Source organism: Artibeus jamaicensis, unplaced genomic scaffold, assembly GCF_021234435.1.
Source record: "Artibeus jamaicensis isolate MK-2021 breed Jamaican fruit bat unplaced genomic scaffold, CSHL_Jam_final scaffold_1964, whole genome shotgun sequence".
In the NCBI taxonomy this organism is placed as follows: domain Eukaryota; kingdom Metazoa; phylum Chordata; class Mammalia; order Chiroptera; family Phyllostomidae; genus Artibeus; species Artibeus jamaicensis.
In genome coordinates, this window is record NW_026522030.1 from 53,542,156 (window position 1) to 53,565,389 (window position 23,234).

At 37.4% G+C, this 23,234-nt stretch overlaps 1 protein-coding gene across 6 annotated transcripts in view; it reads right to left on the reverse strand.

Annotated features, from left to right (window-relative positions):
- The window catches only part of BNC2 (basonuclin 2), a 426,491-nt gene that overhangs the window by 240,557 nt on the left and 162,700 nt on the right, over positions 1-23,234 (reverse strand). For 5 of the 6 annotated variants that reach the window (XM_037132060.2, XM_037132056.2, XM_037132059.2 and 2 more), the window contains one exon: positions 9,348-9,431. The exons of the other annotated variant lie outside the window; for it this stretch is intronic. In XM_037132060.2, the coding sequence (XP_036987955.2) occupies positions 9,348-9,431 (84 nt within the window). The remainder of the gene's footprint in view (positions 1-9,347; positions 9,432-23,234) is intronic. 6 annotated transcript variants of the gene reach the window in all.

Sequence of the window (23,234 nt, forward strand, 5' to 3'; positions counted from 1 at the left end):
CTATGAAGCTTCTATGACTTAGGAACTTAGAAGATAAAGTAGAAATAAGCATCTTACTCAACATTTCTTATATTATTAATACTGATAGTTCCCAACACGAACAGCTTAGGTTAAACTGGCAATCTGAAATATCAATAGTATTCTCTTGTACAAAGTGGTATTGGGAGAGAATGCAGAATGTAGTTAAATTCTCAAGTCACTCAACCAAGGTTTATTCAATCCATAATGTATTGTACCTGGAATGTAGGACTCAGGGTACAAAATCATTTTCAGTTCTTTTAGTTAATTTCATTAACTAAAATAAAATCCAAAGATCAAAACACACAGAAGTAATATCATAACTATTGGTTACTCTATTAGACTCTATTAAACTGGTTACTCGTGCCAGTTTATATCAGAGTAAAATGGAGGGTAGTGACTTGGTGCCACAAATATCTGGCTTTCATCAATAACTATTCCATGTAAGAGCCCAGAGAAAAGGATAATTTAGTGAGCATTCTGAATCCCTTTTTAAAAAAACTAATCAAGGTTCATTCACATAGAAAAATCTACCAACTGTCACACAAGTTTATGTAAAAATGCAACCTAAATTTTTTAAGCTTATAATTAAAAAAAATTTGAATATTAATCTTTGAACTAGTAACAGGAAAACAAAGAGTATAAATGAAAACAGAATTGCAGTTCATCTACGGAGGCTGGAGAATGAAAATAGGCTGTAAAATCTAATACAAGAGGTCTGTCCAGAAAGTATCCAGCCATGTAATACAGAGAGACCATTTATTGAAGAAGATACAAGATACAAGAAACATTGTACACCGGTTAATGATGCCTCAGTCCCCTTCAAAATAGGCACCTTGGGACCTCACACAATTTTTCCAGTGTCTCTTTCACTGTTCAAAATACTCTGCAAAATCCTTTGTTGGAATCTCCATCAGCTGCCCCACCGTATGTTTCTGAATCTCATCAAGTGTCTAAAATCTCTTCCCTTTCAAAAGTGATTTTATGGGGAAAATCTAGAAGTCACAGGGCACCAAATCTGAGCTGTAAGGGAGCTCAGTCACCTGGGTGATTTCACAAAAATCTCTGCATGAGGCGTAATCCATGAATGGGTGTGTTACTATGAAAGAGCTGTCAAATCACCAGTTGCCCACAGCTGCAGCCGTTTTTGTCGTACTGCATCTTTTAACCAATGAAGAACATGGAGGTAGTTACTCCTTATTAACTGTTTGGCCTGGAGGGATGTACTCATGATGAACAATACCTTCCCAATCAAAACAAAAAACAAACATAGTTAACATGGTCTTGATCTTGCTTCAACTTTACCATGACTTCTTCGAGCAAGGAGACCCAAGCAACTTCCACTGGGACAACTGGGCCTTCATTTCCAGATCAGAGCCATAGACTCATGATTCATCCCCAGTTATGACTTTCAGGAAATCTGGTTCATTGGTAGTAGTTTGAATTAAGTGATTAGCAACCACAGTACGATATTCCTTCTGCTCTGGTAGCAGAAGCTGCAGAATGAATTTTGCCACATGTTTCATGCCAAGATCCTGCATCACAATCTCAGACATAGTTGTTTTTGGAACCCCCGTGTCAGCTTCTACTCTCAAAATGTCAGACACCAATCTTTGTTGACTGCAGCCCCTACACATTCAATACTCTCAGGTGTTCTGCTTATTGCAGGCCTTCCAGAATGTGGATCACTTCCAACAGATTCTTGACCATCTTTGAAGCATTCGTGCCACACTTTTATTTGTGTTATATTCATTGAATCATCCCCCAAAGCCTCTCAATCATCCAAATAGTTTCCGTGGAAGAATGTTCAAGCCTCACACAAAAATTGATGCAGATTGTTTGCTCTACATGCTCAGTCATTTTGAATGCAACGGCCACACAGTACACATGCTCTTTCAACAGAGTCTACCTCCCCCACTGACTAGTAAATTGAAGCTGTCATTGTTTACACATGTACATTCCAGTCCACTCTCCTTGGCTGCCAATTTACATCGATGTCACACAAACCATTCTCATATTAACAATGGCTGGACTTTTTTCAGACAGACCTTGCAAAAGGATAAAAATAAACAAGTAAAGATAAGGAAAGGAAAAGAGAAAATAGAGAAGGCAAAGCAAAAGGAGAAGAAAAAAAGAAACACAACAAGAAAAAGAGAAAGGCTGGGAGGGAGAGAAAGGACTGACCAAAGAAAGTAAGATCAAGTTTGCAGTAAAATGGCTCTTGTCCAAGGTTTGCCAGAGCTCTGGACCATTGCTTCTCTCTGACAGAGGGATTACCTCTCCTGTGGTTTTTAAAAAATGCTTTCCGTACCTAAACAGTCTCATTTTATTTTTCAAATTCCCATGTTTATTTTTAAATAAAAGTTCAAGTTTGAAAACTTTGCTTATGTGTAAAAGGAATGACTTATTTTAGAAATGTACTTTGGAACCTACACACCACGCTCAGTTTAGTGCTCAAAACCTCAGAGATGTCCCTACATTCCAAACCTGACAGTCTTTCCTTTGTAGAGAAATCAGGGCTGCCCTGTTCCACAGTGCCTGAAAAGGACATCTGAAATCAGTCTTCACTGATTGTGCAAAGTCTTAAAAATATGTTCATCTGCATGAGTAGAAATCTATCACCAGAAATATGTTTTTATTTGCAAGAAAACTACATAGATGTGTCCAAAGTGTCAAATACACCCAAAAGGACATCCAAAGTTGGTTGTCAGAAATTGTCCTCTAGCCTGGAGTATGTATGCAGAGCAATGGCACCAAATATTGTACTCAAAGACAGATTCTATAGAAAGGTAAACTGTCCATCAAAGAAGCCTGGTGTGGTAGGCTAAGAACCCCACCCACCCTGCCTTGATCCGATGGCTTCTTTCTACCAATTCACCTACCCATCCTCTTTGAGCTCCAATAAACCACTTATTCTTACTAGAATCCCTCAATACCATAAGAATTCCTTTATATAAAAATTAATTAAATAACGTACCACTTTCAATATATTGATCCTACAAACTGTAACTGTGTGAAGTGGTTCAACACGATGTCATCACTACACAGCAACTTGTTTCATTTACAGTATCTGTTTCACTTCTACTCACGAGCTAATATAATTCAATTTTTTTAACTGCACACAGGCTGCTAGACACATGTGTATGGCAAATGGAATCTGAACTTAGCTTAACAGCCTCATTTATTCCTGATGGTTTAAATTATTTCATCACAATTAATGACACCCCCTCAGCTTCCTGTGCAGCACTGCCAGATGTTCAGAGACCACAAAGCCACTCTCTTCTTTGACGGCTGGTGACAAGTCGTCCTCTGAAGGACGTTCCCTAGGTACACGGGCCGGATGACACCTCCACTGCTTAGCACCTCTCTGCCTCCCACAGTAACCATGTTGAGGAAAAAGAGGATGGCATGAGAAACCAGCAATGCATTAATGAGGGCAAATTATGTGAAGTGATCTAAACTCAGAGGAACTTGGCTCCTGCCACAGGAGTTCCTAACCTTGTTGTTTTATGAAAGGATTCTTCACCTCCACCTTCCCAGCCACTGGCACCCACTAAGGTGCCCCACAAGGCGTCTATCCTTGAGGAATGTCAAAGGACAATAAAAATATAAACTTCTCCATAGGGATCCTTTTTGAATTTGGTTAATTTTATTTTGGGGCTGTTTTTTTTAAACTTACCACATTAATCTTGATCACTGTGTTTTTAATAGTGAATAGTTTGAACAGTTTATCACTGTCTACATATTCAACTACAATTTTCCTCTAGCATTCAATAGACACATCCAATAGCAAGCTGTTTATCATAAGTTGCGAAAATGTTGTGTAACAGTTTTACCCCACTTTTTTCCTTTTCACGTTTTCCTGAGGTATAATTTCTCTACAAAAAGTTGCACACATTTCATGTATTCATCTTGATGAGTCTCAATGACCTCGTTTTCTTAGACCTAGTAGGATTTAGTCTTTTCAGGATCTGTTGGCTTTTTGTTTTTGTTCCTATTAGGTTTTGTTGGCTGTTGTTTGTTAATTTTTTTAAAGAACATACTGATAATCAGACTTCACACATGTCCTTTTTTTATTCTATAATGGGCAAAGCCATTTATTCTTTCCTTAAGAAAAATTTCTTTCCTAACTGTACAAATTCAAAAATAGTACCTTGTATTTGTCATTTTGAATTTCACCAAAAATTAAAAAATAAATTTGCATAATCACAGGTAGTGAAGAGGATATCAGAAATAAACACACTAGAACTTTTACAGTAAGAATCCAATACTATAGCTCTAATTTGGAAAACATTTCCATCAACTAGTGAACATGTGGCAGACATTTTATGGATTATTTTTTAAAAGTTAAAAAAAATAAAAATGCTGATCTTATTCAGGGAATAAGGGGCCTTTTCGTTTGCCAAAAAGTGTAATAGGAACACTGAAAGGCCACCTGTGTCAGCCCACCCTACAGTATGAACATGAGCTATAAGAGCATTTTGGAAAATATTTTTAAACTGAGATGAGAAAAAAATCAATATCAATAGAGATTCCAAGCAGATACAAAAGGCTTCTGTGCATGGTAGTGATTATGTGTGTGGCCTACACAGGCTAATTTCAGATGCCTCCAAAAAGTCAGTGTACTTTCTCTTTTATAAGCTATTTGGGATTAAAACTAGGATTTCATCCATTTCAACTTTGACAATGGAGACAAACACAAGGTAAGATAATTAAGCCAAACAAGTTGAATTTTCCCCCTCACAGATGGCTGTTGTAATCTTAAATGACTACTGAATTTTACCAGACATGCTACACTTAATATTTTGACAGTTGTTTATTAAAATTACTTTCCTAAGAAGTCCTATGAACCAAACTGTAGTTTTTATCAGAATTGAGGGATCAGAGAGAAGCTGTGTTGATGGCATACTTGCAGCAAGCAGACAATAGGAAAAACTCTTAACACTCCCGGAGTTGCATCACATTTTCCATGGACCAAAACTAAAATGAAATATTCAATTACTGAGAGGTAGATAAGTGAAATAAACAACTAATTTCATAGTGAAGTTGGGAGAGACTCATATGGACCTCATTCTGTTGTCTCCAAACACTTTATCGAAGAGGGAAAAGGAGTTGAAAAAACTTTAAACTCTCATGTAGGGATGTATTGCTTGTGTGTCCCTGGCAGATGTGGAAAGGAGATGAAATGGGCAAGGGAGAATCAAATATCCCATCGCTGCAGGTTTGCTGAGGGAAGGAGCACTGCAAAGATCTCACATCTGGCAATCATTTGTCAATAGCTGGAAAGAGAACGGCAGGAAACTTTCTGGCTCTTGGAGAAGATGAAAAGACAAAAACCATGTGTCACACACACACACACACACACACACACACACACACACACACTGAAATGGGGTACAATGACTACTACACTTATTCTGCACCCCTCCTTATCCCCACTAAATTTAATGATCTTCAGATATACTCTACTCCATGGTCAAAAACATGTACTCACTTGACTTGTTAAAGCTGCAGTGTACGTACATTTTTCAAATAAACCCCAGGGCTGATGTTAGAAAATCAAAATCAGTCAAGCATAGACCGCCTGGTACTTTGGGCAGGAATCCTTGTGGTTTAGTCAATAAACAGAATCTGAATGAAAGACACCACAGTAACTAGACAGTAATGTTTTGAACAGTTCTTAACCTGAAGGGGGCTGGGGAAGGCGGGTGCACTAGTGACCATGAACATGAGTCTACCAGTCCATATGCATCACTCACTCTACCTGTGATACAACTGTGTTTAGCACAAGGTCATCTATTATCTCCAACACACACTAAAAAAGTGAACTTATATTTGAGGGAGGAAACTGTTGGGTTTAAAAAAAATAATCACACCTCTTTAATAGGGTAGGAAGAGAAAATCTCAGATTCTGTTTAGTCCGAACTAGTGATAACAATATAAAAAAATTGCTAACTTCACTGTGAATTAATAAAAATGACCAGGTTTGCCTCAGTCAGTTTATCATGTAATAAAAACTTTTCAAGATACCCCACACAAAATTAATTAATTTGTCCAAAAATCATAGGAATTTATATCTGTTCGTGTGATCTGAAGACTTCAATGGAAGCTCCTGGTTCACCCTTATGCCGCGTTTAACTAGCAGCAGCCGCCAAGCTTGTCCCTGTGATTCCATAAGTGAATGCTGCAGGTTGTTTAATAACCTGGCAAATTCACAGTAGCTTGTCAAATTATTACAGGAACAGTGTCATCACTAAACAAGCCTGATCACGGTTAATTACAATGCAGACTAGAGAGCAGCCACAATTGTTCATTAATTACAGGAAGCACCTCATTTAAATTTTATGGAAATTTACACTTGCATCCCGGTATGTCTGGAAAAAAAAAAGTGATCCTTCATGCATTCACAGAAAAAAGGAGCCTGTGGTTTATGAAACATCACAGTAAATTGGGTCTAATCTGGTACTGAAATATTGGTTCACTATTTACTCTAATTTACTAAGCATATTAGTGGTGAAAAATATCAAGTCAAACCCCACATCTTGAATTCCCCACCAAGAAAGGAAATGAGCTGGGGCTACTGTAACAACTTACTACATGATGAGGCTCAGTTAAGACTAAAAAGTAACTTTTCCCTGATTAAAAACAAAATATTTAATAATAATTAAGAAAGTATAAACCAGAACAAGTTCTTATAAAATAATTATATAACACACGATTTTTAGCCACTATACATCAGTTAACTGAACCTCCCCAACTGAAGAAAGTAGTTGCGTATCTACTTGAAAAGTCAGAGGAAAACAAAGTTAGTAAATCAAAGTCTTGACTTCCAGCTTCTGCTCTAAATCAAGCATATTAACACAAAAGAAGTGCAGACGCCCTTGAAAAAGTCCAATCAGACACAGACTTCAAGGATTATAATCATGAAAAACCAAAGGTATATTCATGAAAGAGTGTCAGGAATCTTGGGATTATTAAGCAATAATGTTGCCAAACCATCTGAAAATTCAGGGATATATGCAAAGGGTTAAAAGGAAGCAGGTAAGAACAGGAAGCGACTCCACCAGTCATGAAAACTCATGAATATAAAAGTAGATCAGATATAGGTTCTCCATGTCTAAGTGAAAATTCTTCCTAGAAAAAAGTATAAACAAACTGTTGCTCCAAAATCAAGGTGCCCAGGGGGTTATTCTCAGAATCAAGAGGCCAAACAGCAAATCCTCTGGCTGTTATAATGCCTGGCCCTGGGGAAAAGCCTAAGATTCAAGCGAGGAAAAATAAATGACTCTGATGACCCTGGAAAGTCCTATAGTGAGTTCCCTGGAGTGTAGATCTGGACTTAAAAATAAGAAACGGCACATTCTGTACAGGGAGGGAGAGGGGAAACCAAATACCAGACTACATTCCATGGAGAGAATGAAAGAACTCTAAGCTAAAAACTACCCCTGGAATTGTTAGATTATGAAGAACATATTAAGTGTCAAGTTATTACGACTGACATAATATTGATATGTACTAGATATTATTAAAGTGTGTGGAAGCCACAGTTAGCAAGGAAGAGGAAAAAAGAAGGAAATGGTTCAAATGGGTCCCAGCTAATTCACCGCAGTGGACTACCTTCTGACAGATGCGACCTTTCCACTCAGTCTGCCAAAACGGTGTTGCAAGAAGAGGAATCCAATAAAATGAACACCTTCATTTCTATGACCAGGAGCTTGGTCTTCTTTGCGAAGCCCATGCTGAACTGTCAACTCCACAATCTATTTAACTACCTATGACCCCAGAATTTCCCTTAAACTTGTAAATACACATTTTCTCCCTTGGTATGTTATAATAATGTGCTCCATTGGTCTCTTTTGGTTTTATTTCACACACTCACATCTGCAAAACCCATTGCTCTTTGCACCGTAACTCAAGGTTCAAAACAAATTTTCCAACAGCCACCCATGACAGACCATTCCAGGTGATATGTTTGAAGACCATCAATTGTCCCATGCAAAGAGGTCAAGGGTCAGACTATGCCCCACAACAAGTCTTCCATCACTCTGCATTTATGTGTCACACACAAGCTGTTAACTTTCTGAAACTGGGAAATACATGGTCATGTCTCATATGTGTCACACCTGCTTGTCTGGTGCATCACAGCCATACACCACCCAGACAGTACCAGCTTGTAGCACTGAAAAGCTCAGGTGGTCTTCCCTAGTCCAAGAGCAGGTGTGTACCCTAGTGCAAGAGATGGTGTACCCTTCAGTACCATAAAAGCTGAAACCTCCTCTTACCACCTCTTCTACTTTCACTCGCACTATGAAAAAGTAATTTTAAAACTATTTTCTTTTCTCATGTCGGGTGTCTAAACCAGTAAAATGTTTTAAAATTGAACTCACTGTGCTCATCCCTCAAGTCCAAAAATTTTAGAAAATGATGCCAAATGGAAGCTCTAAAAGATACTGTGAGTTTGCTCATACTAGGAAATAACATCCATGTTGAAACCTCAGCTTATATCTTTGCATCATTGGCACATCTTTAAATAACTGAACGTACATGGAGGTAGACACATTAGTTTGGATAAGATGTCATATTGTATTTTATAATTAGCAATATACTAAACTGCTTTGATTGCCTCAAGACCACACAAAAAGAACTGAATTCCAAGTCACTACTTTCACAAAAATGTACTTTGCTAGTAAACTTAATATTTCACATATCTCCCAATCCATGAAGAAGGAAGATACTTAACGAGTCTTATTTTTCTAATGCAATGCCCAGTTGAATGGGTTCCATTCTCCTGAGCTGGGAGACCATAATGCGGGAAGTATGACTTGTTCCCCATATATCACCAGTGCCTAAAACACTGCCTAGCACATTTTGATTATGATTTAAAAAATGAGAGCTAATATTCCTGGAGTGCCTGTTGTGTGCCAGGCCCTATGCTCACTGCTAGGTATATATTAGAACATTTAATCCTCATAATCACCTTGTATGGTGGATCTTCATTTCATACATGAGAAAGCTACAGCTCAGTTAGGTTGAGTGACTTGCCAAAGGGCTCACAGCAGCTTGTGTCACCTGCACAGCCAGCCTTCAGATACCATGGTCTTACCCACTGCAGTATATACTATCTTTTGGATAAATAATGAATGATCTCCAGTTACAGAAAACTTATTCTGAAAAGAAGTTTTTGTTGCACATATGCTCCATTGGTCCCTCTTTCACATTTGTCTCAATGGCTCTCTGTCCCCTGATGTCACAGATTCATCTGTATGGCCTTCAGGGGACCACCGTTTCTGCCACACCACCCCCAACTGATAAAACAGTAAGACTCCAACCTGGACTTCCAGCCTCTGGTCTGGCTCCTCCAGGTTTGGGCAGAAGTCTGCACCCAGCACTCTGCCAGCACATGCCACTGGAACCTGGGGGAATACGGCTGAGTTAGATAGATGCTGGGTGTGGAGGCTGAGAACTACACACAAACACACTTGACCCAGGCAGAAGCAGGGGCACCCCAACTGAACTTCTGAAACAGGCCATCATGGCTTCCCAGGTTTTTGACACTCAGTAGGTCAAACGGATTGTGAAGAGCACACATCCAAGTTTATTGACTACCAAGAAGGTAAATTACAAGAAAAAAAGGTCTACATAAATGTTATTCACCCTTGTATCTACAGCACATAGCACAAAGCAGGCACTTAAATATCTGTTCAGAAGGAAGAGAGAAGGAAGGTAAAAAGGTATGGAGGAAGGAAACAGGAGAAGAGAAAAAGCAGCAGAATGGCTGCTTGATGTTTTTTCCTCTATCTTTCCATTTTCTCATGGGAGGATTAAGACAATTGTATTCTATAATGTCTAAAGTTCCTTTTCACTTTTAAATACCTACTCAAATTTATTTTTCCTGTTCCTGGTAGAGGACAGCACAGGCAGAGTTATTTATTAATATTTATTATTTATTTACTATTATTAAATCTCATTTAAGAGTTCTATTTTGTGTCTGTTCTAATAATAAGAATAGTAACAAATACGACTTTAACTTAGTGAATGTTTCTATTTCTAGAATTCTACATTGAAAGCCACTAAAATTCCCTTTCAAAAGTAAGTTATTTATTTCATCCAGTCTCTCCATGGAATAACTTACTTTTGAAAGAAGGTGAAGGGGTTAGACAAAGAACATATATACATAAACCACCAACACAGACAAGAGTGTGGTGATGGCCAGAGGGAAGGGAGTGGGCAGGGGCTGGGTAAAGGAGGAAAAGGGGAGCAACAGGGAGAAATCTGTAATAGTGTCAATAATAAAAATAAAGTTTAAAAAATTAAATTATTTATTATCGATAGTTATTCTTAACCTTGAAATACTGCCTACGATAACTTCCTTACTTTGTTTTAGACTTTTTTAAGATAAGATTTAGATTTGATCCAAATCTGTTTTCTTCCTTTTCAAAAAATTTCTCTACTACTCAACAATTTCAAACATATACTATCTTCATTGGTCGTACACATGTCTATATGTATCAGAATCTTAATCTATCAATCAGATTCACCTCACCTGTCACAAAGCCTTCCTTTGGTGTTTTGTTTTGTCTCATTTTTTCAAAAAACTCCAATTAGGTTGGCCTGTGCCAATCAATTTTCTTTGTTTAGAGATCACTTTTCAGCCAAGCATGCTACCTTCGGAGGTATTTCCCTTTTCTTTTTGACCCACAAATCATTTTACTTCTCCAAATTTAAATAATGTCCATAAGCTTCATTTTGCAAGTTCACTAATGAATATCACTAATTTCAAAAAAAGCATTCAGCCAACTCCTCAAATATTTTAGATTCGGCTTTTTCTTTTTGGTCTCTCCTTCTTTCTTCCTGCCTACTTTCCATAACATAAAATGGACAGAATATCATCTGTCTTTGAAATTAACCACTCTTTTCTTTACCCAGGAATTTCACCAGTGAAGCCCAAGAGGGAAAGGAAAGGGAGGTCACATTTACTAAGCACTTGGAATGAGCCAGTCAGCATATGGGTACCTTACATACAGAAATAACCTTTTTTTCCTTTTCAACAATCTTATGGGATATGAGCATCTGCATTTGACAAATGAAAAAAACTGCAGCTTAGAGTAGATAAATAGGTCAGAGTCACATGCTAAAAAGTTGCAGAGCGCACACTTAAAAAATGAGGAATAAAGACTGAGAATATATTTCAAAGAAGTTAATGAAAAACATGTAATAGTTGCATTTAATGGCATCCAATCTAGGGGCATTTTTTGATGTTTCAAATGTAAGAAATTACAAAGAAGACAAAGGAAACGAAGGTGTTCCCAGCTTGCTGGGACCTACTGCTTGCTATGTGGCCTAGGACACCATAAGCAATGTAAAAGCGAATTTATCCTCTAACTTGAAGAATGAGAAAGAAATGGGGCCTGGAGAAAAGTAGAGACACTGAGCATTTGTGTTGTGTCACACAAAATAGTGCTGATCCCCCCACCAGCTGACACACAGAAGGGCACTAATGAGTCATGCAACAGTAATTCTCCCCAGAGTGCCATAGAAAGATTGGGAAAAATTCACCTTAAAATACTCTGTATCAAAATGAAACTCCCCAAAATGCTTCCTATAAAACCTCAATTAACTGTAACTACTTAACCGATTAAAGCCAAACCCATGAGCCGCAATGTATATACTGCAAATTAAGTGTAAACAATACTTTTATTTCATGTACACAAAACAAATTCCCACTTACCTTAATATTATTTGACTGTGTCACAAATACTAAGTTTTTATTTCCTTTTCACCCTCACAGAAAGTGTTTTGTAAGTACTCTCAAGTAGGAAAGGAGACAGTTAAACAAGTACAATTACACTCAATTATAACCTCAGACACTTAGAAATAAACAGTTCCTGAGAGAAAACAAAATTTCTGTGAATAAGTTGAAGAAAAATGTGTCAGGCTACTAGAGTGTTTCAATAATCCAAATCACAAAAAGGAATTAGAAGTAGATAGCAGTCTCATAGTTAGAAACCTAGAATTTCAGAGCAGAAACCCGCCCCCTGCAAGGAAGTGTCCATAAAAATGGACTCCCATTATTTTAAAGATAAGAAAATTGAGATTCAAACAAAACTGCAGTTTCACTGATGGGTTCACTGTCTAACAATACCCCTGTACCCACACCCACAATAAGTGTTATTAATTATCAGAGAACAAATTTTTAAGGAAAAGGCAAGTGATATGTAGTTCCGGATTCATCAAAATGTACCAAGGAAACTATAGAGGATACAAAAGTTGATAACCTAATTAGTTATAATTCAGCCCAGCCACCGAGACAATTGGGCCTTTTGATTTAGAAGCCTTAGCTGTTAACCAGCTAGCTATAAAGCAAGCAAAAACAAAGAAACAAAAAAACACAGAAAGAGCAGAAATAAACTGTCTAAATTCTTATTATTATTCCTCTTTAAATAAAATATGGTGTATACCCATCCACTGGCACATAAAATTTAAATTGATTTGGGGAGTTCCAGTTTTATCCACTTTCCCTCATGCTAGTGCTCAGTGTCTGCTTCAATGCCATACTTTAAAACTAAGTTCTCCAATGATTTTTGCAAAATAGTCACAGTGATTTTTATCTCTGAAAAAAAGTAAGACTAAGGGAACTTTTAAAATTCTTTTTTGAATCAATGCATATTTTGCTTTGAAAGTAAAAACATTTAAGTTAAAAAGAAATGAAAATACTAAATTGATCAGCTAATGTTTCTAAACATTCTGCTACAGGTTTCATTATGGGATGGTAATTGTCTAGTACTCATCTAAATTTCATTCTGCTGGTGCTGTAACAGGAATAAGAGGCCTTGAAAGGGACCCTCTGGAATCCCCAGGGTAAGCAGAAGCTGAGTGCATATCTCCTCCCCTGTACATACCTCAGAGGAATCATGGTGTGTGAGAGAGCTATTTACAACTTACTCTGTGTATAATCAGCAGAAACAAAAGATATGACAACAAGCATAAAGACCTCTCTCTCTTTCACTTCTCAGGAGAATTGAGCAAAGGAAGGCCAGTGGGTATTCACTTCAGTGTCAAAAGGGCTTCCAGAAAATACATTTTCTGTGGGGCAGGGAGGAAATATGGCAAGCTTCCTACACACACACACACACACACACACACACACACACACACGTTCCTTGTTTACTGAGATCACACATAAAAACAGTTAGGGACAAGATTTCTGAAAAGAAGACAGAAAGAGCCCCACATTGTAAATGGGAGCCAGCATTCGAAGTGTCTGAAGCAGAGTGGGAGTATAAGGTGTGCGTCATGAAGGGGACAAAGGAAGAGAGAAAGAGGCACCAACACGGTAACTAGGGAAATAAAATGCGCTGTGCGTGAAGGGCTTATAGAAACGGAGATGCTTCTTGCACAACCAGGGCCCATTTGAAATTTAATTTTCTTTTTAAACATTAAACATTCAGGTAGGCACTTGCCTGGTAGACACTATAAAAGTCACGGCCTAAATAAACAAACTGACTTCTATGTCAGCTCAAGTCTCTTTAGTTAGGCTGGCCAAAAGCCCAGATCAGTTCTGAAGTATATGTGTGTTTTGGTGGCTTTAGTCGAGCAATAAAGAGATGAGAGAAACTATCTCAACCCAAGAAGAACTTGGAAATGAATGGGTAGACAAAACTGATTTTCAGAAATAAAGGGAAAGAGAAAACCCAAAACAAATCCTCTCAGAGGAATCAGGGACATGCTGGGTTCAAGCTCTGTCACATTTTAAGCCAGAGAAAAGCACTCTGATGGAACTTCAGTGGTTAGATGATACCAAGCAGCAAAAGATAAAAATGCTCAGATAAGAATTCAGGAAGACTATTAAGTGAAATGGCTTTGACAATAAACCAGCCAGGAGCCTATGTGAGAAAGAGCAGAAAAAGGAATAAATTAATTAACCACTACTAGAAAAATGAGGATGTATGCTAAATGCATTGCTATGAAATAAATGAATGTAAAAATTGAAAAACAGGAAGGTGAGCAGAGTTGCTGGATGAGCAGTTAGCTTATATCCTAATTTTTCAGGTTATGATTTAACTAAAAGACAACATTCCAAGCCTAAATTTTATCAACCATAGAACTGGAGGACCATTTAGGTCTATGAACCTGAAGCTTAAGAATGAAAACACCGCTTACTGGTCACCACTACTGGTGAGTCAAAAAGAGTATTTATATCCATTTTCCCACAGGGAATGGTCAGAACTGGGCTTAGTCTCACAAGGCCCTAGATGAGACAGGGTTGTGTCAATGGGTGCATGATAAGGATGAGAGATGTGTGATAGAAGAATCGAATAGGACAGTGGACAGTTTCCTGTGAAGTCATCCCAGGACAATGAACTGCAGGATCCAGTGAGAGAAGAAAGAACAGCGAAGGGTCAAGTATATGATTCTACTACTCAACAGGTTGACAGACATAGAAGATGACTTGGGCAGTGGCGGGGGAGACACAACATCCTCACAAGAACCCGGACTGTTTAATGCAGGTTCACTCCTTCTGTCTCATGAGCCCGTACTTTTGGGTGAGCTGTCAAAGAACAGGGCCCTAGGCTCCTTGACAGGAACCACCTCTGCTGGTAAAATTATAGATTTCACCACCACAACCACCAACAAAAACATCTTGGTTTTTATATTGTGCAATGCAGGATAAAAGGTAAAAAATCTCTCTTCCCTGGTAATACCCTGAGGAACTTTATGGACAATGAATAATGCTAAAATTACACAGAATCTTCCTTCCAGAGTGCTCAAAGGGCTTTATACATAATACTTATTAATTCCCGTATCAGACAAGGAAGGAGTGGTATAATTTCCAGTGCATCCTTCTTATTTTTAAACAAGGAAACTGGGGCCTATCACTACTGTCTTCCTCCGCATTTGGTAAGTTGGATAGAACTGAAATTATGACAAAGTTCTCTCACCACTATGCTAGTGTTTTACTAAAAATGCCTCCTACCATTTGAGAGTCCATTTATTTCTCCAACTCTGGTTTTACAAGAGTGTTAGTACTAAAGAAAATAAAGTTGTTTATACCTGTGCCATGGATGGGCTTTATATAAAGAAAACAAGGTACAGAGTTAGATTATTTTCAATTGGTTTGCAATCACTCTTTTAAGTCAGTACTTTGGAAACTGAACACTCCAGATTTTTGCTTAGGAGTGTAATACTGCCAAATCTAACAACTGACATTAAATAAAATTTCAAGAATGCTTATATATGCCCAGGTTAACTTTTTTTTCCTGCTCTAAAGGCTCAATGCCAACTATCTTAAAGGCAGGTAAAATGAAAAAGCACCAGCTTTGGAGTTAGACCTCTGTTTAAATCCCAGCAGTACCTTGTAAAGTTTGGTCAGTTAGTTACCAATTCAGGGCCTTGTTTCCTGTCTCTGTAAAGTGGGAATGATTGTAATTATTGTGTAGGGTTGGCAACATTGGAGGAGATGACACATGTCCTCTAACTAAGCATACAGTAAGTATACACTATAGGTAAATGATACTTTTCCAGACGTCTCCAACACAGCATCCCATTCCTATGAGGGCTGAGATGTCTGAGACGTGAAGGAAGGAATTTGGGCGGAGAAAAGCAAGCCTCAAATGTCAAAGGAATAATATGAGCAATTAGGAAAGCTAAACAACCTATTCAATTAGTCTCAATTAAGGGCCAGCTCAATTTTTAGAAGGCTTCCTAGAATACCAAGTTGAGAAGACTATCAGGTGTATCTAGGCTCTGAGAGACTGACCACTGAAGTCTTCACTGGGGGAAGTCAGGAGCAGCGTCACATTCCACTCTCTGCCACTCATACCCCAGCCAGGCCTTTTACAATTAAAACATAGGTAAATTGCTGGGTTCTCTTTCATGCTAGAGGCTTGACCCATGCATTAAAAATAAGGAGCTTCCAGGAAACTAGAAATGGGTAAATAAAATCTGAAGAAATGCTACTCTTTGGGGAAATGTAACAATAAACACTAAACTGATAGACAAAACCAAAAGTCTAGGTCAGTGGTTCAAGGTGCACTCCTCAGCTAAAGAACACGATCAGCATCCCCTGGGAAGTTGTTTGAAATGCATTTTGCAGGCTCTGAGACCTACTGTGACAGCCACCTGTTTTTTAGTGATCAGGTGTTTGAGAATCACTAGCCTAAATAAACAAGAAAACCAAAAGAGAAACAGGAAGGCAAAAGTTCTCCAGATGAAATCTTAGCTTGAGAAGAGAGAGATTAATAAAAACCAAGAGAAGAAGTAAAAAGCATAACCATGGCATGAGATCCAGGATCTCCCCAAATTTCACTCTGTGGAGGAGAGAAGGTTGTCAGAAAAGGAGACCCTTAAAAGAGAAAGCCAAAATGATTAAGCCACTTAAGGAGCAGTAGTACGACCAACTCCACAATATGTCACAAACATCAGAAGAAAAGGACTTGGGGACAAATGTTAACTTAAGCATTAAAAGTAAAAGCAGTTTGAAATGATCCAGGTCACATTTAACTTCACCACTGGAATTGCTCCACTCAGCTTCTCTCCCTGGTCTTCCATTGCAATCAAGAATGAGGATGAATTTAACTATATCTAATGAGGGGAAAGAGGTGACAATATTGAGTAAAGATCACCAAGCCCCTGAATTTTTGGAGGGTGTGACATTAATTTTAGAAAGGAGTTCACTTTGGAAGAAAACAGGTGCATTTAACTTGATCTTACTTCATCAAAGACACAAAATGGGACAAAGCAAAAGGATTTTCTTCCTTCCTACATTTAACACAATGAAGAGAAAAAGGTGATGAGAAAATGTATGTGAAAAGCAGGAAAGGGAGTTTGAGGAACAAATATGATAGATGAACGTGTTATGTGCCAGACAATGAAAAACATTACCCCCCAAAACTCAACATCTTGAGTTACCCATTGAACCACCTATATTAAACTTCTTATGGTTAAAAAAATGTTTAAGTGTCCATACATGGTTTAAGAGATGAAATAGAATGAACAAGTAATACTAGATTTCATGCACAGTGGTTGGCTAAAGACACAGGTTCCTCTGGACTAGACACGTGCCCTATTTAACATGAAGAATGAGCCTGAAGGAAGGCCCCGTACCACACCAACAGACCAGAGGAATTCTGACTGCTGTAAACAGGAGCAGGGGAGCGAGCCTTGACCTTGACCACACCACTGAAGCCCATAACACAGCATGCTGCTGATGAATGAATAAACATGATTTTGTCTGCATGCAAAATTTGAACACAAGTAATATTAAGAGAAGAAAGGAAATGGGAAAGCAGATTCAGTCCTGCTACTCCATACAGTAAAACTTCCCCAACTCAAACTCAGTCATACTGGGTTCTGCACAATTCCCCATCCAAGCCTGCTGAGGATCCCAGACTAAAAAGACAAAATGCACCAAAGCAAACAAAGTCGATTTCCATGGGATGCATACCCTCTCCCTGACTTACTTCCTCAAACCTACATGCACTTATCTTCACTGGGGTGAGATCTAGGGGAGATGAGAAGGTGCCACATCCTGTACCAGGTAAAAAATAAATATAAATTTTCCCCACCAGTGGCCTCTCTTTGTTACTGAGGGTCTTAGGCTATGCTGAGAAGATTGAGTAAAATGAAATTTCTTCTATTTTCCTTTGGGATCATAGAATATAAGATATTTTTCCCAAACTGAACATAATTTATTCCTGAAATCTAGTGGCTTCAGAAGCTGAAAACTAGATTAGTAGACAAGAGAATGTTTTATAAATGATAAAATGCATGATAATTTCTTTTTTGTGTGTTTTTGGTTGTCAAAAGCCTCACATAGAGCTACATATGTCACCGACTTACCTAATGATCAGAAATGTTGTAAAATAACATTTTCTCTGTCACCTGTATGACAACAGTCCCAAATCCCTATTCCTTACCTCTCATGTAAATTTTAGTCCCATACTTTCAAGCTCCAACTAGAAATTTCCAAGCATCTAGTTAACACTTTGAGCAAACCAAGCAAAGCAAACAGGTTCCTTACTACCCTTTTTTTTATTATAGCTATCCCCTGACATTGCTGTATTTCACAATGTCAATCCCATTAAAAAGACTCAGAACCACAGATCATGATTAAGAGCTTTATCCTGATTTCCCAAACCAAGTAATTTCTGAAAGCCTGTCTATTCTTCCCTTTTAACCCCCTCAGCAGTACCCCCATACACCTTCCAGATCATTTCTAACGAGGGCATGCTCAGACATCTGCCATAACTCTTAAATGATAATCTCAACTTGATCATTCCATATTCCCCAACCAGTGCCATATACCACCCCCCCAACTGTCAAACATATTCTCCTAGATGATGTTTAGAGCCCCCACAAACTACCAATTAAAGTTCCTAACTGGCCCTCTTAAACCTAGCTCTATTCTGTCTTTCCAGCTTTATCTTCTCTTCCTATTTGATGTCTCTTGCTTACTGATTTGGTCTTTCCTAGTATGATGTAGTTCTTGAGCTGCTCTTTTAGAATACCCTCCCCCTGCATTACACATTTGAAAATCTTATTTTCTGATGCCACTTCTTCCACACAGTTTTCTGATACCCCACCAAGACGAAGAAATTTCCTCCCCATTGTTCTACCATCCTTAGGGCTCTCAGCAGCACAGAACTTGAAGTGTATATTTTTTTCTCCTTAAGGGCAAGAACTAATTTACCTCTCTTCGTATTCTTCCACAGCGCCTACAATACTACCTTACACACAGCAGATAGTCAACACGCTCACGCTAAATAAATAATAAAGAAATCTCTTAAAATTCACAGTGGTCCACACACACATGCAAAATAAATAATAAATAAATCTCTTAAAATTCACAGTGGCACTAGTGACCCAACGTTACAAGTAGAGTGGTTTTAACTATATAATTACTCCATCTGATCCGCAACAAATACCCTTAAGGCAGTTAGGAGCCAATAATTCTTATTTCACAGAAATTCAAGAAGCAAGGAGGTTACTACTTATGCACAGAGCATTCTTTTGAGTGTAATTTAGCCTGTAAAGGTTCAGTAACTAATTCAATGTCACCTGTTGATTTGTGGCATAGTCTGCTGAAATGATACTTCTCTTGCTGGACTTTCCTTCCAGTTTACTTCAGGATTACCCCTAAAACCTGACTCCAGTAAGGCAATCTTCTAGAGGTAAGGAAAGGTACACAAGTCCTCTAAAATACAAGTTTAAGAGGTCTTTCTTTGCCCCACAAGGTGTCAACTTGTGCTGAAATCTAGAATATAGAAAGATAAAATATAAATATATAGTTTAAAATTTAAACATATATAGTTTAAAATTTACTAGGCTTCAGAGTAGGGACAGGTATTAAAACCCCCCTTTACAACAAAACAAACAAGCAAGCAGAATAAAAACAAAGACACTGAAATAGAGGACAAGGGGACAGTGACCAGAAGGAAGAGGGAAGAGAATTTAAGGGGGGAAAAGGGGAGGGATTTGGAGGAACAAATATGAAGGACACAGGGACGAGAACTAAGGGGGGTGGAAATGGGAGGGGGGTGGGAGCACAGGGTGGGGGGGCTGGGATGGGAGAAATAGACAAAAAACTGTACTTGAAAAATAACTAAATAAAATTATTTTTAAAAACCTTTAATAAGCTCTTTAAAGGAGGCATTGATTGACCTATACCTGGAAAGAAATCCATCAGCCCATTATACTGCCTTGTTATGGGAAGGTATGATCAGCTTACAGTCAACTGGGGGTAAACTGCCATACCTAATCACGGCTTCTCCATTGTTTCTAGCCAAAAGTACACAACTACATTGGATCCTAAAGCCAAATGGCTGCCCTGATGCCTACTTTTCTAAATAAAGTTTTATTAAAATACAGCCATGACTATTCCTTTATATACATAATCTAGTCATTTGCAGCTACAAAGACAGAGTTGAATAGTTGCTACAGGAACTATTTATATGGTAGCCTAAAATATTTACTATCTGGGCACAGAAATACAGAAAAAGTTTGCCAACCCATGTTTTAAACTGTGCAAGATTGTACCTCTTTCCCCAGCAACATCACTTTCAAGAATTCACCTTTAGGAAATAAGAATACAAGTGCAAACAAGAATGTTCATATTGAAGCACCACTCTTCATAAAAGAAAAGAGTTGGCAACAACTTCAATGTCCACGAACCAAAAACTTATTAAATAAATTATGGTACAATAATAATACTAGGAATACTAAAATTATGATAAATATTTATAATTATAGACATGGAAAGATATCCATGACATGAGTTTTTTTTTAAAAAGTCACATATTCATAATCCTTTTTATGTAACTAGTATCTACTCCTACATTTATATGTAAAAGTAAATTAAGATGACTAAACAAATGTTAATAAAATGGTTTCTGCTCTGGCTGGTATGGCTCAGTGGATTGAGTGCTGGCCTGCAAACCGAAGGGTTGCCAGTTCAATTCCCAGTCAGGGGACGTGCCTGGGTTGCAGGCCAGGCCTATGTGGGAGGTGCAGAAAAGTCAACCGCACAGCGATATTTCTCTCACTCTCTTTCTCCCTCCTTTCCCCTCCTTCTAAAAATAAATAGTCTTTTAAAAAATGATTTCTTGGTGGCAGACTTTTAGTTTTTATTTTGTTTGTAGTTTTTAAATCAGATCTGTACAAAAATATAAATACTTTATACAAAAGCTATAAAAGAAGTTTAAACTTATTAAAAATTAAAATCAGGGTGCAAAGTTTAGATTCCACATTTTATAAAGAACTGAGTTTTTCAGAAAATAAGATGTTTTGGATTTTTTTGTTTGCTAGGGGTTTTGGTTTTATTGTTGCTATGTTGGTTCTTCCTTTTCCTTTGTTTTAAAGAGAGAAGGGCTCTTAAGCTTACCAATAACCAGCGTATCTATGAACTGGCATCCCCACTGTACGTGACAAACTCACTACTGGATCAAAAAAGTCCCTTACAAAAGAACCCACGGGTTAAGAGGAAGAGAAGAGGTTAACAGAATAATGCCTGGATGGAAATGTATTAATTCAATCAGTGTTGTCCTTCTGGGTTTCCATAAAAAGGTTCCTAAAGTACCCAAAGGCCACATAAGATTTTAGAATTATGTTGCTCAGTGACTGATTCTTAGTGAAGAGAAAGAAAGAGTTTTCACCACTCTCATTTTCTTCAACAAAGGTAAGGTTGGCACAACTATTTTTTACAGTAGAAATTGAAAAGGCCAAATATGTACGTGATACAACAATTAAGAACCCTCTACCACCCTTGCTAAAGAGATACTGAGTGAACACTGCATAAGGCTTGAAACCAGTTGCAGCAGGAACTACAGAAGAAGAAACTGCCAGTAACAACTGACACAGCTCACCCTCTCTGTGCCAGGCTTTACATTTCTGAGCCCCATTTTGTCAACAAAATAAGTAAAGTTCAGAAAGGTTGTATAACTTTTCCAAGATCACGTAAAGAAGAGATATATTCAAACACAGATACATCTGGCTCAAAAGTATGGACCCTTCCCATACTTCCCAATGGTAATAAAACAAAAATCATATTTCTAATGAAGTACTACATAAAATATAAATTTAGCAGGTGAGAAAACTTAAAATCCACAGTTTATAAAGACATTACATACACAAAAAAGACATTACAAAACTACCATGTCAATGTTTTGGGTTTTTTTTTATATTATTTTCTCAGGGTTAGATCTTCCATATTCTCCATCCTTACAATATACATACATGCTATATTATATATACACACATATATCTCTTACAGATATGCTGTACCATTTTATAATATTGAACTAAAAAACTAATATTTTCAAACTGAAATAGTGTGAATACATTTAAGACTTAAAATTATAGCTGGTTTTTATGTAAGATTATTTCACTGCTAAAGATTAAACAAAATCTGTGCCCTGAATATTAACATATGAAAAACTATATAATGATATAATTGTAATTTCTTTTGCATTTACCTACACTATTTTCTCTTAGATATATTCTTTTTAAAAATTAGTCAGCAACTTGCTTTTCCTGTGAATTCCCTATAATTGTACCTCCAAGCTCAAGACAAATAAAACCTTCAACTCCCAGGTGGAAAAACTGAGGTTTTGCTATGCTTTCTTTTTAGGAGTATGGGAACACTAGCCTATGGTTTTCTAACCAGGTATTCCATGGGTCCCTAGTAGAGGTCTAAAAGATAAGGCTCTATAACTGTATACCTTTCTGTCTAGAGCAGCTTTAATTTTTATCAGTTCTAGGTAGTAGCTTTCTTGTAAAAATTTAATTTGAAAGGGAAAAAAACAGCAGGTTCAACAACTTTGTTTTTAATAGCTTAGGTTACAGATGGATGAGAAGAATATGGCAGAGGTAAAAGCAAAGACTTGAGGGTCACCATGCTGGATACAGATTTTACATATTTATTTACTCTGTAATTCCCTTATGTAATCTGTAAAATGACAATACTTGTAGCTGCCTGAGTACTTTTGTAATAAATGAACAAGACAGGTACCAACTCCAGCACATTTGGGATCTAAGATGTAGTTATGAAATCAGTAGTTTTTAATCCTCTTCTTCTATTCTTAGGCATAAACAGAAGTAAACACCAAGCTGAATATTTATTTTAGACCTTAAGATACAGAATGTTCAAACTTGGGTTGGCTAAATGAAACTAGATGTTAGGCAAAATAGCAATGCTAATCAAAGATCATCTATGACAATACTGATGTGCTATATATGAAAATACAATTGCTTTTGATAAAAACTTAATCCAGGATTAAAGAACAAAAAAAGAAGCATAGTTTGCTCAACAAATAATTCCCAAGCCCTTAACTATACTTAAGGAATTATGCAAGACTGTAAAATAAGAAAATATTACCCATATCTAGATATATGTTGCTACTACTTTGTTTAAATGTACTGAGAGGTGTAAATACCATAAGCCTTAATATGACCTAAATTTCATGAAAACAAGTGAATGAATATTCACAAAGCTAGAGGACAGAGGCTGGGGTAAAATTTCCTCTAAAATTTAACTTTAAGCTCTACTATGAAGTACTAATGTAATAATATTAAAATAAGGTAAGAACCTTCAATTCCAGCAAATGATTAGAACTGATGATACAAAGGTAAATAGAATCCAATAGAATTGGGTTTGCTTCTTTGCCTTTAATCTACTGTTAGCCATAGCTGGTATCACAGAAATCATAGCATCACTCTGATAC